Here is a 17,703-nt window from a genome sequence, read left to right as displayed (position 1 = left end):
CAGCTTTCAGAATGATCTGTTTCCAAGGTCAGTCACCAGCTTTCAGGGGTTTTATGGTTGGAGGCCCTTGCTGTTCCACAAGGCTGGCATGATTTGTGGACAAGCTGGAAGAGTTGCTGGCCTATAGGCTGTGTCTCACATGGTGTTTGTCATTTTTAGTTAGTGATGAGCAGGGCAGGTGTGCTGATAGACTCTCATTCAGTTATGCAAATAGCATAAAGGCTAGAGAAGCTGTCAGCTGATGACCTCAGGAGACTACAATCTGCCTCATTCAGAAACATGTTGTTGCGACCGTCGCTGCCTGACATCTCCACTCCGCCCACCTTACCTCTTTTGCGACTCCCTCTTTGGTTGATGGAAGTTTGGCTGCCGCAGCATCATCTTACCGTTCTCTTCCGGCGTCCCCGGACCAGCTAGACACTGCCTTCCACCATGTTCTCCTGAAGTCTAAGAACACGCGCACGGCCCCGACTCAAATACCAGCTGTGGCACGAACCTCAGGGGCGTCCCCCTGAGATGACAACATCCTCACCGGATATTTAAGGTCTTTTGTTTTGCTAGCTATTCGAGTTAGCAAAGGTTTAGGTTAAGGTATAGGTTAAGAGTCTTATGTTTACCTAGCTTCCTCCAGGTATCGCTGCGGATGGGATTCGCTCTCCGCATACCTTGCTACTCTATCTCCTCGGACTTTACCAGGGGTACCCGCTCCTCGGGGGCCTCGCTCTCTCTCTTGCTTTTCACGTCGCAGTCTGGAACCGGTACTCGCTCCTCAAGGGCCCACGTTCCCGGACCTGCTACCAAATACAACTTCTGCCAGGAAGTCACCGCTGCCTACAACACCAGTGAGTTACCATCTCTCTCTCAGAGCTTTCCCTGGAACCAGGTACTCGCTCCTTGAGGGCCTACTTCATTCCAGCCCCTGGGCTGCTTCAAGAGATTATTGTGTGAGTGTTACCATCAAGGTTCTGTTCCTGAACTCTGCATACTCACTATATTCAGTTTCTCTACAGCTCAGCCAACCTGGGATCACTGTTCCAGTGCCTGAGGGACTACAGCCCGGTCGGGCTCTTCCAGCTCACTACTGCCACCTCTGGTGGTTCACTATACAGTTTAATAAAAGATCTAGTGTATGTCTGTTTCCCAACTCTGAGCCTGACCGGTGGCCCCTCTCGGGATCTTCCCCCGTGCGCGTGGTCATCTGCCACCGGCCCAAGGATCCACCCACAATTATCACAAATAATAACACGTCACTGGGCTTAATATATGGGACAACTGCTCCCAGAGGGGTCATGTGGTTGACATGATGGCTTATGCAATTTCTGTGTTGGTCTCTTGCAAGACAAGCATTTACTGCCATCTGCGGGCTTGAGGGGCTCATGTCAATAACTCTGACAAAGTGCTTATCATATATGCTTCTCACAGATGTCTGTCATGCTGGCAGGTATAGATAATCTTCCGTGCGTAGTTAGGACTCTGATGTCTGTCACAGTATGGTCCATAACTGTTAATGAGGGAGTCAATGATGGTTGATTAGGAACAGGGCAAAAACCTACACACTGGCTTTGTGTAGGTGCACAAACTGCAGGAGCTAGTCTGTACCCAACTATGGGCCACAAGATGTGTGTCAGTGTGCACGTCTGGGTGAGCGACATGATGTGATAGCCTCTGTCTAGATCTGTGGCTGGCGGTGATGTTGCCCTCATTGTTCTCTCTATTACCACACTTATGCTTACCCCAGAGCATGCAGTGTGTGGGCATCCATTTTGCGGCACTGCCTTTGGACACAAGCAATCCTGTGCTTCCACTCTTTACAAGGGATGCCTCAGAGATAATATTGTATTGGATGGGGAGAAAATGGCCTGACACATAGAAAAATAAGCTACCTAGGGTTCACACCGTTTATTCCTTGTATCAAGAGAAGAAAGGTTGTGAAATCTGACAGCGTCAGACCTCAGATATGGAGTCACATTTCTGGATGAGTAGATATTTGCCTGTAGTGTACACCTTCCACCATCCCTGGACCCCGAGGCTCTTCCACCTAGTACCTGGAGTGAGCCTAACTGACCTGTAATTTGGGGGTGTGCACAGTTCCAAGAACTACATCTGCCAAGGAAGTTAGCAGTTTGGGGGAATGTGGGGCCTGAGCTCTGTCAGCACTACTATTAGAGGTTCCCTTTTTTGAGACAGTGGCCTACTTACCCTCCTCTCTGTAGAACATATCCTGCACACTTGACAGAGGCTGCCATACCAGGCCACATTTTGAGACTTACTCTGCCATATATCTAAGCTGCCAGATTAGGCCTCCAAAGATTCTGCCACATGTAGCTCGATATGTTTTATGTATATACACAGAAGCAGTGGTAGCACATTTCTGCTGTTGCTTTTAGGGGACAGATTTAGTAGCAAACGTTCGCCGCATCATTTGTCCACTATACAACCTTTACATTAAACACCTCTATCTATTTGCAGGCTGCTCTAACACTGTCAGCAGCTGTGTGACAACTGAGAAGTGAGGGAATTGTGTAGGTTAGAGAATCCCCACAGCCCAAGAGTAGCAACTAAGAGGCCTGCTGTTACTTAGGACCAGGCAGACCTCCACAGACCGGCTGCCCCCCGTGTACTGGCGTGACATGTGGATCTGTATAATACTTGTTCGCTAAGCAGGCCTTCTAGCTGTCTGTTCTTGGGCTGTGGGGATTTTCTAACCCTCACAACTCCCTCACTCCTCCTCAGTTGTCACACAGTTGCTGACACTGTGTTAGAGCAGCCTGCAAATAGAAGACATTTTGTTTAGTGTGAAACCTAAAAAGGGTTTTGTCCAGATTGCCTTTTAAGTGGAGTGAGAACTCAAGTAAAGGGCCCAATGTTAAAGTCTGGTGGGGTGATTAGTGTAACTTGCCCTTAACACCACACAAGCTTTACATGTATAGTTTGTACTCTCTGGCCTAGGACCTGCAGCTGCACATTTATGCTCCCTAGAGTTAAACCACACCTAGAGCTTTATGTACTTTTCAAGTAGCCCTCTGACTAAAGACTTATGTCATGATAGCATTTGATGCTAGGGCCAGAGAGAAGGTCCATTGTTTTATCAGAGGTGATATATCTTCACAATAGAAGAGGCAATGGTTTGTAACAGCTGCTAAACAACCTATTGGCCCCCAACAGAGTGAAGACAGTTACTGCACCTCGAGCCAAGCATTTCTACACCTATTCCACCAGACTGCGTATGGAGGTGAACACTAGCTAGCTAGTGCCCATCTCACATAAATGTCCATGTACCCAAGAATTAACTAAGCATATGCTTTCTAGAGAAGGCAACTGGAGCCAATAGTAAAGCTCCACAATAGGGAGCTTCCTGTTTAGATCTTGCTGTCTTCCTTGGGAGCATAAAATGAGATTTTTGTTGTATGCTGTAGGCCATATTGTCTTGCCTGCCAGAAAAGTGCCTACTAGGAATGGACAATGACACTCTAGCATGCAAGGTCATGTGGATCCCAAACGTTTGATCTAGTGAACCCTTAAGAGAAAAAACACATAATGAAAACAGACAAGCAGAAAGTGTTTTTTCAAACCTGTGACCACTTTATTACACAACACATGTCAACAGACTGAAAGCAAGTCTAAATCTTTGGTAATCACATTCTGCAAGGGCAAGATATCTAATTGCACATGACATTATAACTGAAATGTTGCCATTTGGAACAATATGCTGTTCATTACATATATATTAGCATATTATCCTTTTGCACAATCATGATTACAGCAAAGAACATAAAAAGGGAAGTGGTACCCCAATAGCTATAGTTCAGCTCTTTTGTTAAGAGCTGATAGCAGCACAACTATGTGATGTCAACCAAAAGGCCCTAGATAGTCCATGTTGAAAGAGTGCACTCAAGGGGATAGCCTAAGGGTCAAGGCAGCAAAGGCAAAGTAGCAGACAGCAGGACCAGGACTGGAGATCACAGCATGGAGGCGGAGGACCAGGACTGGAGAGAGCAGCACAGAGGCAGGAGCCCCAGGTTAGGAAAGCGCAGCACAGAGGCAGGAGCCCTGGGAGAAGACACCACAGCATGGAGGCAGTAGCATGGCATGAAAGAGGCTGGAGTATCAGCAGAGCATTGAGGAGGGCATTAAAAGTAGACAGCAGAACACTGGCAGACAGCAGACCATCCCCATCATCAAGCCGCCACAAGAATTCTGTAGTCAGGATAGACCCAACAGGCTTCTTCCATCTAGCCTACACAGGAACTCTTATACAGAGGCTTGGTCAGGCTTGTTCAACAAGTCTTGTTCTTAAGCATTAGAGGCCAGAGGTTCGGCTCCTTCATGGTCCTTTGCCATGGTGTGACTTGCAACTTGGGGGCAGCGTGGAGTCATGGGATCCTGGGGAAGACAGATGTGGAGGCTCTAGCGCTCATTGCAGAATCTGGATCAAGATGCTAGTTAGGTTATTGATGGAGGCAGCCACTGTGGCGAGAGCTTGTGTGTGGGCTGCCATCTGGTCATGCAGGACCTGAGTCTGCCTGTTGACAGCCCTCCTCAGGCATACTAGCTCTGCCTGTATATGATGGAGGTAGACCCCAGGGCTCCTTTCTAGCCACTCTAGCTGCTTGTGTACTGAGGGCTGTCTCTGTGCTGATGCTGTGCTTGTCATGGCCACAGCCGAGGTTTGGGCCTCCAGAAGTGGGCATGAGGGGGCTGGTGGGCTGTTCCGGCTCAGTGCCTGCTGCCTCGTGCTAGCACGAGGTTGCACTGGCTCAACCGTGTCCCACTGCAGGAAGGGTTCCTCCATGAATGCAGAAATGTTTAAGCTCACATTCAGTGGGCTTGCTGAGCCAAGGGCTTCTAGGATCTGGCTGTGCTGAGGGGACCGCTACTGCTTGCTGAACTGTGTCTGTGCATCTATAAGTATGTATTTTTAATTTGTATTTTTACTTGTATTTGCTACCTGCTTATTAGCAGAACATACAGGTGGGTTTAGAGTCATTCATTTCTATATGCTCTTTATTTATACCCACAATCTATTAACATACTCTAACTTCCCTGCTTTGCAAGCATCCTTAGAAGATACCTCCCTCTGAATCATGTGCTTCCAAGTGCCTATCAGCTTTCTCCCATAGTCTTGTTTAAAGGTTGCTTTAGCATCTTTTTAAAATAGTAGCATCGACAGCTGGGGTCTGTCCTGGTTAAGGTGGAGTCTATCAGCATAGGCTCCTCCTTCCCCAGAATGTTTTCCAGTTCCTAACCAATCTACTTCAGTGGACCCCAGCTCCAACACTCATGAACCACAAATTGGACTGTTTTTCAGGATACCCACAACAAATATTCATAAGATATATTTGCACACATTTGGTCGATGAACCAAATATTTTTGTTATCCTGAAAACCAGACATACTGATGGCTCATAAGGGCTGGAGCTGGGGACTTCTACTCAACTTCATTTCAAATAAAATCCAGTAAACTGAAGCATATTTTCAGACATTTTACAGTAAATAGGCATATCAAAATGAGTATCAGGCAACTGGAGAATGGCAGTAGCTAAAGAGACACTGCCAGTAAATTATTACACACAAATAATAGTTCACCATAAAACCACACACAGATCTTTTATTAACCTAAAGCAGTTTATAGTATATTAGTCCTGTTTTAAGAGAGAAAACTTACAAAACATTTTTAAAAGTTTCAGTAATCCAGTACCTAAGATTCTTGCCAAGAATCATCAGATTTAAGCAATAAGCCCCAACCAACTGCATCTAATTTTCAAATACACAGTGTGTTCTCAATGGCAAATAAACACAGCAAAGCATCACCATTATGTTTCTGAACTGGAATACCATAACTTGGAAAGTAATGTATAATGGACATACATAAAACTAGCATATGTATTTGGCAACACTTACCATCCTTTATAGTTTCTTTTGTCAGACTTCTTCCATAGTGCTGGTTTTGTGTCTCATAACTATCAGAATTAACATGGTAAACCTGAAAAGGGAAAAAAAAGGCTGGCTAGACAATTCTACATTCATATTTAATAGCTTTATATAGCTATAACATTCTACTCATACTATAAAGCTACAAAAATTTATGAAGGTGTATGTCATGGTAATATCCAATGCATATATTGGTCAACATTGCCCTCTAGTGCTTTTTTCTGCAGTATGCTATCCAGTGTTAAAACAGTATCAACATTATTTTTTTAATGTCAGCAGGTAAAGAAATATGATAGTTAAAATATTGTATTTACTTCCTGTAAGAAGTCCCCGACCACCACCATTATAAAGCTGAGAACTATCTTAATCATGATAAAATTGTGCAAGCATCATAAATATATCTTAAGTATGATTAGGCACTCTTTCTAAAATTAATTAGTTGGCCCTATGACAGCCATAGCACTGTGATAAAGGAGATTTTGATTCATGTCTCCTATCCAAAAGGGTAAATAGTGGTTGGATACATCATGGAAGTGATATACTTAAGCTCCCCAGAGGGAGAATACACAATAGCAGCACAGAGATTTAGTCTGGTAAGGGACTTCCCCTCCAGCCCTTTGCCAACAAGGGATTCTGGTTCGCCCAGGCATGTCATCTGGGGATGGGATTTGCAAAGTGAGAAAATAAATGCAAAAATACAAGAAATAAGAAAAGTTTAAAGGCCAACAGTGAGAAGTACCATAAAACAGGCAAACAAATATGGAAGACTGTACCTAATACTTTTGCTTCAAATACCCACAGCAAAACACTTCTTATTACATTATTTCTACAACTATGTCAACAGTATGCCACAAAACTTCAGGTGTACAAGTTAAGTGGTACACATTCTTCTAATCCAAGATTAAATTGCAAAATTAATATAAATCGCTGCAAAACTCATTCTTGAGCACCGTAAAACTAGAAAGTATGGAATGGATATATTGGTGGCCAAAGGAGCTGTTACTGTCCCTGATGTGTCTTGATGCTTCTATTCCTCTCCCATTCAATACAGAGCTCATCACATTTCTACATATCAAATGATAAGTGCAATGATGGATAACAAAGTAGGCAGACAAAAGTGATATAGAGACTGCAACCTTTAGTCAGTTCAAAGAAAGATTAATATTTCAGCACCTTCCCATTCAAAAAAGCAAAGTAATTACCCTTGGCAGGATCCAGCCTGCTATGCAGCCTCCCTGCTACCTGAGGTCCCAATGGAGCTACACCTGCTTTTGCTCCAACCATAGTCTCTATGTGCTCATGACTCAGTAGGGCTTGGCTTATTTAGCCCTGCCTCTTGCACTACCTAATGCCTTGTCATTGAGTCTACTTGGCTTCCTGCTTGACCCTGTTCTACCTTTATTGCTCTGTGGCCTCTGAGCCTTCCAGCTCTGCCTTGCCTCCAGGTCTCCTAGTATCTCCCTGTCTGGCCTCCAAGTCTTATGCTTAGAGGCCTATGGGTCTTCTGAACCACAGCCTTCAAGCCTCTGTGTTCCTTATTCTGTTCTGTCTTGTCCCTCTCTTGTCTAGACCTGTCCCTGGTATCCATTCCCTGTACTGCCAGTGCCCTGCCATGTCCCACTCTGCCCAGCCTGTCTAGCCTAGTTCCACATGTGCCCAGCCCTAGTCTCCAGTCCTACCTTGCCTCAGTGTCCAGTTTTGCTTTAGTCTCCAGTCCTTGTCTCCAAGTTCCAGCCAGCTACCAAAACCCAATAACTCAACCTGTGGGGGAAGTGGCTGGTACAGGCAGAAGATCCTCTCTCCCCCGAAGTCCTGTGCTACCCTTGTGGGGGTTCTCCAGCTCTAGCTGGACCTTCAACTGCGACAATACTAGCATAAGCTAGGATAACAAGCAGGGCTTTATAGGACATGCACTAGAGCTGTTTCTGTAGCATCCACTGCTGCAAGGCCTTTACCCTTTAAGAACAAATATTCACTAAAATAAAATTACAAATCAAAAATATGGTTAGTTGTAAGTATGAAATATAGTACTCCTAATATGACTATGGGCCTTAGACAGAAGTATAATCACAGCATGAAAAAATGTGCATAGTATCAACCAGATGCTTTAATTCCTCCCCGTCTCCCTGAAAAAAAAAAATTACCTTGCTTACACTGAACACAAGAGTAAATATTTGTACAGAATCTATTTTCAGCTTAAAGGTGGTTTTCTTCTACAGGAAGAACAAGTTTTAGAACAGTATTTAGCACATCATCTTTCTGATATTTTGCAACTCCTTTAGTCTTCCCTTATTAAAGAAATAATGAAAGAACATTTTGGGCTTAAAAACCATAGCAGCAATTGCCATTAGATCTAAAGCAGATACTACACACACACACATAAAATTATATAATACAGATATTTAAAGATCTTTTCTACTAAAGGCCAGAAAGTTATCGACTTTTTTCAAAGACATAACCACAAGTGGGCCTAGGCGGGCTTTAGCCCACCCACTTTGGAGTCAGGACAATCCAATCAGTGGCAGCAGCATGCGCCAATGAAGAGAGAACCAGATGTGCCTTTAATAACTGCACCACCTGAGCGGCTGCTGAAGATGAGGAAGTGGCATCAGTCATCAGGGCTGCAAGGAGCAGACAGGCCTTCGGGAGGCTGCTAAAGCCTCTCCTCTACATCTTTCTGCATACCTCTCTCCCTTACCTAACCTTCCAGTGCCTGGAAGTATCAGGTGGTGCTTCCTCTCTTACTTTGACAGCTGTGCAGTTTACACATCAATTATTTGAACTGCACGGTGCTGTTCCATAGATATAGAGAGCAGAACAATCAAAACAACTGATATATGTACTGTGGGCTACAGAAGTAAGACAAATGGCGCTGCAACAAGAGATGGCATAAACTAATAGTGTCAGGTCAAGCAGAAGACAGAGAGAGGAAAGCAGGGACTCTGATTAGGTGAGTGGAGAGAGCACATATTTTGAAATTGGGTGGGAAGAGGGCAAGCACTCTAAGATTAGGGAGGAGGAAAGGGATCCTGAGATTGGCGGAGGGAAAGAGAAAGCATGGATTCTGTGATTGGATGAAAAGAACAAGAATCAGAGATCGGTGAGAGAGCAGGAAGTGAAGGAGGAACTTGACAATTAGCTGGTGGGGTATGAGTGGGTATTAGACCATCTTGGAAGGTATGAATAGGAGGATGAGATCAGGTTGTGGATGTGAGTTGGGTTAAAAGAAGAGCAGCTGAAGGGTGGGTAGAGTTAACAGATTGTGTGAAAGACCTGGAGGGCTGAAGAAGTGGTGAGAGAAGAGGAAAGGGATGGATTTATGAATGGGGCTGAAAATGGGGCTGGGTAGGCAATGGGAGGCAGTGGGAGGCTGAGTAGGGAGTAAGAGAGAGAAGGAAACTTCAGGAGGTAGCAAGCCTTTCCTGCACATCTGAGTAGAGATCTAAGACTCATAGCCATGATAGTCTGCAAGCTCCAATCCCAATGGCAAAGGCTCTTGATGTCATCTTGAAAACAGGGTAGGTCAACCTAACCAAAACTTTTTTTTTTTCATACTCCTGACCCTTGTCCAGTAGTGACTCCAGCTCATCACATTTCCCTTAAGGAAGAGAACTTGACAGTCTTAACCTTCTGCAGAATGTCTCGCATATACCTGCCCATGAAGAGCTTGTAAGTTGCTATGCAGATAGAGAGTATAGCATTCTGGTAAACCTTCCTCCCAATCAAGTCAAGGGTATCGTGTTGCACTCCAGAGGCACTAAGGAATGGATCTTTGACCACTTGACTTTTTTTGGGAGCTGATTCTGCAACAGACTGAGGCAGTACTTCTTGTATTTCAAATCTGTGAGTCTTCTGGGACATGATACATAGTGTCCATCTTCCGATTAACAGCAGGTATGGAGAGAGAAATGTCCCAAATTCCCATCTGCACCTCTTTAAGGACAACATGGACAGGCACTGCCACAATATCTTTGGATGGGGATTCATGAATTGGAAGATGTCCCAACATTTGCATCCCAGGCTCAGCCTCTTTTTCCAAATGAAATGGAATGGTCCTTGCCATTTCATTAAATTCAGTAAAAGAAAAGTCCTCTGGTGGAGACTTTTCCTATGGAGGAAAGTAATCTGAGGGGAGGCCTGTTGACTTCTCCTGGTCAAAAAAAAAATCTCCAGATTATTAATCATAACCCCAGAAAAGATCTGACTCCATCTCAGAATATGGTGAGGGAAGCATTCAAGTCTGATCCTAACTAGAAGCCAAGGCCTCATTGAGGCTACCACTTGACTGCCAGGATCTAGTCTCTGATGTCATTCTGCAATCTCCCCTGAAGTGCTGGAGATTGATGTCTGTGAAGTAGGAAATTGTGCAGATGCCCCTCTGGGTCTCTGCATTGAAAATGATACTGCCAGGTGCCAACAGAGTCTCCAAAATCCAATTAACTTCTGCCTGTCTCACCACTCGTGGTAATGCACTATGCATATCCCTGCTTCCTAGATCCTTATCTCCAAAGCCTCCTCAAAAATTGCCAATGCCAAGATTGCATGAGAAGCAGAAAGAATTGCAACATTTTCCTGAAACACCCAAGGTGTATCAGTGGCTAAACGTTTGGCCCTGGACTGCCTCAAGAGCAAATGGCTCAATCTGCAGGGATTCTTGGGAGGATGTACAGCCACAGCCAGTATCTCCCTGCTCCTGGCATCATGCATTGACAGGGAACAATGCCGGTGCTTCTTCACTTTTGCTTGATACAGTGGTGTCAAATCCCCCAGTGTTGGTACTGATGAAGCACAATCCTTAGCTTTCATTAAATGGGGGGGAGCCCGAGGATGCCGCTACCCTGGCCTCTACTTGTGCTTGACTTTAGCGAAGCTCGATATCTCCCCAAGGTCAATGCACCACCAGCATCTGATGTAGCTTCTGGGTCTTTTGATGCTGATCGATCAGATTTATCTAACCCAAAAAGCTTTTCTATAAGCTCCAAGCAGGTCAGACATCCTCTGGGAATCATCTATTTGTAGGTGCTGCAACCAGAGATGTCATGCTGATCCTCCAGGCATAATCACACATACATCATGAGGGTCCATGATAAACATCATTTAGTTGCATTGGGGGAATTTTGGAAGCTTTTGGCCATCTTCTCCTTTTGGGATATCATAAAAAAGATGGCCAAAGCAAAATAGAATTTTGCCAGAAAGAAAAAGGTCACCAGATACTCTTGATGCACTAGTGTCCAAGAGTTAATGCACAAATTTTTATTTAAATTTCAAAGAGAAAAACACCTGAATTGAGAAAGGACAGAAAAAAAACCCACTTTTGAGGTAATTTTTCTTAAGAGAGAAAAAAAAAAGAAAACTCTACAAATTTGGCTGTTGGGCTCCATGGGAGGGGGGGGGGGGGATGACAAACTGGTAGGAGACACACATGGACATCACAAAAGAGAAGTACTGCACATTCTCAGTAGAGCACACTAAAGAGCTTTTGAGCTGTACATTAGCTCCAACCCGAGCTCAGTCTGATGTCATCCATATGTGAGAACAATAGGTTCTGTTTGTCAGAGAATTAACTGTATAGGATCTATATCCAGTCATCACTTTTATAAAATGCAGGTTGGTATCTTCAATAGCCAATGACGGTACAGGCATACTCCCTACCATTCATATTATAAGATAACCTTGAATTTGCTTGGATAAAACTGTAATATGACTGGCAGATTTGTGACGTCACACCAGTATCACAATGGTTGAGAGATATGGCAAAAGGGTTGTCAGAAAAGGCTTGTCTTTTTGCCAAGGATACAAAAATCTGCAATAGAGGAGATAGACATAAATGTGTGGAAAACATGGAGGGATCTAGTGAAACTCAAGAAATGGTCTACAGTCTGGAGTTAAGATACAATGCAAAAAATTGCAGAGTAATCAATTTAGGCTACAAAAACCCAAAGGTGAAGTACAGTATTAGAGGTGACATTCTTTTAAGCACAAAAAAGCAGAATCTGGGACTGATTGTATCTGATGAACTTAAGGTGGCCAAACAAATGGATAAAACAGCAAAGTCAGAAAAATGCTTGCCTGCATAGGAAAAGGAATGGTCAGCAGAGAAAGGGAGGTGATATTGCCCCTCATGTCAGACCTCATTTTAAATACTGTATATAATTTTGGAAACACAGCTTCCAAAGAATATAATTAGGATGGAGACAGTCCAGAGGGTCAGTAGTTTTTGTTCTTAAGCATATGGGGATAGACAAAGATCTAAACATATATGCCCTAGAGGAAAGGTGTGATACAGGAAATATATGTTAGAGACATTTAAATATTTCAAATAAAAAAGTTTCCATGCCCAGGAGGTAAGCCTCTTTCAACAGTAAGGAGGCTCTAGTATGAGGGGTTATGTAACGTGGGTGAATGGGGGTAGACTCAGGAAATATTTGTTTACCGAGGAAAGACTAAAGAGGTTAGGACTTTTCAGCTTGGAGAAGAGACGGCTGAGGGGGGATATGATAGAGATGTTTAAAATCATGAGAGGTCTAGAACAGGTAAATGTGAATCGGTTATTTACTCTTTCAGATAATAGAAAGACTAGGGGGCACTCCATGAAGTTAGCATGTGGCACATTTAAAACTAATCTGAGAAAGTTCTTTTTCACTCAATGCACAATTAAACTCTGGAATTTGTTGCCAGAGGATGTGGTTAGTGCAGTTAGTGTAGCTGTGTTTAAAAAAAGGATTGGATAAGTTCTTGGAGGAGAAGTCCATTACCTGCGATTAAGCTGACTTAGAGAATAGCCACTGCTATTAATAGCAACAGTAACATGGAATAGACTTAGTTTTTGGGTACTTGCCAGGTTCTTATGACCTGGATTGGCCACTGTTGGAAACAGGATGCTTGATGGACCCTTGATCTGACCCAGTATGGCATGTTCTTATGTTAATGCATGGAGCAGCCTCTCAGTAGAGGTGATGGAAACAAAAACAGTATCCGAATTCAAGAAAGAATGGGATAAATACAGGGGATCTCTAAGGCAGTGATGGGAATTAGAAAACTAAATTAATTGGGTGGATGGGCTGCTTATTAGGAATGACTCTCCAACCATACATACCACAACAAACAAAGATAACAAAACAAAGGACTATTAAGCAAACGTACACCGTGGAGCACTCATCTTTCAGCCGCCATCACAGACCACCACCTCACCGGACCCTCGACGCGGGACCCAACCGCTGGACCCGACCGAAGCGCCAACCGCGCGCCCCCATCCGGCGAGATCCACACGACCAGCCCGATCGAGCCTCCCAGACGGACCCAACCCACCTGAAAGATGTCCGAGGCTTCACCGGAGAAGGGAGAAGAAGTGGAGGAAGATCAGCAGAAGGACTCCAGGCTGCGCAATCGGCACCATCCCGTCGGGGGTAAGGCCTCAATCGAGCCGGCCACCCAGAGCCGTGCACATCGCCGATCCCCCACCACCACCTAGCTCCGCCCCCGAGAGGCAGAGAGCAGGGAAAGGCCTTTAAAGCCTCCTGCTAGGCCCGGGCGTTGCATGCCGAAGGAGCGCGACTAAGGGGCCTGCGCCAAAGAAGCGCAACTAAGGGGCCTGCCCCTCAGTGCGCCCATTTGTGCCGCTCTTTGTGCCTCTCCATCTAACCCCCCCCCCCCCCCACACACCTAACCATACCCCCATCCTATCCCCTGTCCGAACTCCCAACCAACAAAGCGCTCACCCACCCACCTCAATCTCTCAATATGGCAACCCCATGCTACATTCCCAAACTCCCCCACCGCCTCAAACAACACCCCTCCACCCAAAAAACCATACCCAGACCCTCACCAACATCCTAAGATCAGCACTCACTATTCTCACCCTTTTCCTCATTAACTCCCAATTACTAAAAAAAATCCCCATCATACATGACCTGCTCCTTGACGCACTACCTGACATTTTCTGCATCACAGAATCCTGGCTGAAAAGCACCGATACTGTACTTCTAAATCAACTACCCAAAAACAACTATAACCTCTTCTCCATCCCCAGACCCAAACGAAAAGGAGGCGGCCTACTATTCCTAGCACACAAAAAACACAAATTCTCATCCCACTCACTAAACCTTCCCCCCCCCCCCCCCCTTTTGAGACCAACCTATTTAAATCTAAAATCCTTCAAATACTCTTCCTCTATGCACCCCCTGGTCTCCTCCAGCACAACTTTTCCCCCTTAATCGAAACCATAACCACCCACCATCAACCTACAGGAGCCAGCCATTGTTCTGGGGGATTTCAATCTCCACATAGACACCAACCCCCTCTCATCCACCAATAAACTCCTCCTCTCAACCATGTCCGTCATTGGATTCTCACAAATCAGCAACACCCCCACTCAAAAATCCGGCCACACCCTTGACTTACTTTTCATCAACAACAAAATTTCCTCCTTAGGCCTACCCACTGCTACCCCAACACCATGGTCGGACCACAGTCTCATTCAAGCCAAGCTACAACTTCAACGCACCCCAATAATACCAAACAAACGCATCGAACTCACCAAGCCATGCTCAGGTGACGACCTCACCGATCTACTGCCGGAAGCCTTAAAGAACCTCAACAAAAATGACACCAACGCTGCCACAAACACCTGGATCTCTATCAACGAGGACATAGCCAATTCACTATGCCCCACAGTAAGAAAAGAAATCAAGACTTCAGCGAATCACAAATCCCCATGGTACACCCCAGATCTAAAAAACTCAAAGCGAATCCTAAGACAAATGGAAAAACTATGGAGAAGAACCCCAACGCCAGAGCTGAAGGACAAATACAGAACCCTTCTTCACAAATATGCAATGGATAACAACACAGCAAAACGAAACTTCTATACAACAAAAATACACGAATACCAATTCAACCCCAGGACACTCTTCTCCTACGTCAAAGAACTAACCAACCCAAGTCAAAATGATGCAGCCCTGGACATCCCCACTATCTCCAGCAAAAAGCTAGCACACTACTTCAAAGACAAGGTCAACACCATCATCGCCAAACTCCCCCCCACAGACTACCCCGAAGCAACAGAAACTCTTCCGCTCAACTACACATGGTCACAATTCACCTCTGTTGCATCAACAGAAATCGAACACATCATCAAAAAAACCAACCCTGCCTCCCACCCCTTAGACCCCATCAAAACCCTAAAACTCATCAGCAAGACCATCACCAAACCTTTTACCGACATCATTAACCTATCACTCGAACAAGGAACATTCCCTGACAAACTCAAAAACGCCATAGTTAAACCAATCATCAAAAAACCTCAACTAGACAAATCCGATCCAGCTAATTATAGACCAGTCTCCAACCTCCCGTTCTTAGCGAAAATCCTTGAAAAAACGGTCAACAATCAACTGACAGAACACATCGAAACCTTCAACATCCTACAACCTGCACAGCATGGCTTCAGAAAACTATTCAGCACTGAAACCCTCCTTCTTACACTCACCGATACCATCCTCAGAGGACTCGACTAGGGTCAATCATACATCCTGATACTCCGACATATCTGCCGCCTTCGACACTATCAACCACAGAACACTCCTCACCAGACTCAAAGAAATCAGATTACGAGATACTACAATCAAATGGTTTGAATCGTATCTCACAAACAGATCATACAATGTAAAGATAAATACATCGAAGTCCTCCCAAATACCAATCACACACGGTGTACCACAAGGATCCTCCCTATCGTCCACCCTATTCAACATATACCTCCTTCCACTCTGCAAATTCCTAACAGAATCACACCTCACGTATTTTGTATACGCAGACGACATTCAAATATTACTCCCCATAAATGAAAACCATCAAATGCACCCTAAACAGATGGAACCAACTCAGCACAAAACTAATGCCTCTGCTATCACAATTATCACTCTGCCTCAACCAAAACAAGACCGAATTCCTACATATCTCCAATGATCACCACTCGGCCCCCCTCAAAATCGACACCCCCAAAAAAAACACTGGGGTGCAACTTATGCCATCTACAAAAAATCTGGGAATGACTATTGACAAAGAACTCAACCTCAAGCACCACATCTCCAACATGATCAAAGATGGATTCTTCAAACTGCAAACACTAAAAAAGCTCAAACCTCTTCTTCACGCTCAAGACTTTAGAACTGTCCTACAAACAATAATCTTCTCAAAAATTGACTACTGCAACACATTACTTCTTGGCCTCCCCAAAGCCACCATCAGACCTCTTCAGGTACTACAAAACACCGCCGCCAGGTCCATAACAAACATAAAAAAATGCAACCTCATCACTCCCACACTAAAAGAGCTTAACTGGCTTCCTCCAATCAACCAAAGAATTCAATACAAAACCCTCACCCTCATCCACAAAAAAATAAACAACAACGAGATGAATTGGTTAAACAATAACATACTCCCAAACTCCACACTAAGAAACCTCAGGTCCTCAGACACTGGCCCTCCTAGCCGTTCCTAACTCCAAAACAGCACATCTCACATCAACCCGCAAACGAGCTATATCCATGGCTGGCCCCACACTCTGGAACTCCCTTCCGCCCCCAATCAGAAATGAACCTTCCACTCAAATATTCAAAAAACATCTCAAAACCTGGCTCTTCAGAAAAGCCTTCCCGCCAGATATTTAACCCCCCCCCCCCCCCGGACTCAACCCCTCCCTTGAAAACGAAACCCCTACCACCCTCTGCCCTACCTCACCATACTCTCCCCCCCTCCTAGCCGCATACCTAATCCCTCCCTCAAAAAAACCCTCCCCAATTTTCCTCCTAAGACACTATTAGATGGTATCTTATAGGGATGTGAATCGTGTGATCGATCGTCTTAACGATCGATTTTGGCTGGGGGGGGGGGGGGGGGGGAGGGAAATCTGATCGTCATGGGTTTTTTTGTAAAATAAAAATCGTAAAAAATCGTAAATCGGGGGAGGGCGGGAAACCCGGCACACCAAAACAACCCTAAAACCCACCCCGACCCTTTAAAACATATCATGGTTTTATGTATAGCCTATAGGCAAATTTACGTTCTTTGCAAACCGGTTTGATTTGTATCTAATGCAAGAACCCCCCCAAAATGTTTTAAATTACCTGGGGTCCAGTGGTGGGGTCTCGGTGCGATCTCCCGCTCTTGGGCCACGGCTGCATTAATAGAAATGGCGCCGGTGGCCCTTTGCCCTTACCATATGACAGGGCAAAGGTGGCGCCGGTGCCATTTTTGGTGAAAATTTTGCCAGCATCCAGTTTCCGAACCCATGGCTGTCAGCGGGCTCGAGAACAGACGCCGGCAAAATTGAGCGTCGGCTGTCAAACCCGCTGACAGCCGCTGCTCCTGTCCGAAAAGAGGCGCTAGGGATGCGCTAGTGTCCTTAGCACCTCTTTTTACTGCCGGGCCTAATTTAAATAAATTTATTTAATGTATCGTGCACACAGGAGAGAGTGTCCTGTGCGCATGCTGGGACAGCGGGCGCTCGCCCGCTCTCCCGCGATTTTACTGTATCGGCCCGTAAGTTTTAGTGCATAGGCCATATTACAGCCTTGAAGAACATTTTCAATATTAGATGCTTACTATAATACTAGTTTTGTTTTTTGGGTTTTTTTTAAGATCATGATTACAGCACCTTTCATTATACATTTATTTTTTTTTTTAAGTCAATATTGACTTTCAGGGAAAGGTTTGAAACTATAGGTACTGTTCAGCATGAGAGAAAAGATGACTCACTGCAGCTTTGCTAAA

The 17,703-nt window shown here is 44.8% G+C and overlaps 1 protein-coding gene across 2 annotated transcripts in view; it reads right to left on the bottom strand.

The window, feature by feature from the left end:
* IPMK (inositol polyphosphate multikinase) overlaps nucleotides 1-17,703 on the bottom strand; it is a 214,293-nt gene that overhangs the window by 40,368 nt on the left and 156,222 nt on the right. For both annotated transcript variants that reach the window (XM_029609777.1, XM_029609776.1), the window contains exon 5: nucleotides 5,902-5,983. In XM_029609777.1, the coding sequence (XP_029465637.1) occupies nucleotides 5,902-5,983 (82 nt within the window). The remainder of the gene's footprint in view (nucleotides 1-5,901; nucleotides 5,984-17,703) is intronic.

The sequence above is a fragment of the Rhinatrema bivittatum genome, chromosome 7 (assembly GCF_901001135.1).
Source record: "Rhinatrema bivittatum chromosome 7, aRhiBiv1.1, whole genome shotgun sequence".
Classification (NCBI taxonomy): domain Eukaryota; kingdom Metazoa; phylum Chordata; class Amphibia; order Gymnophiona; family Rhinatrematidae; genus Rhinatrema; species Rhinatrema bivittatum.
Note: the sequence above shows the minus strand (reverse complement) of the source record. Positions and strands in the feature narration are given on the sequence as shown.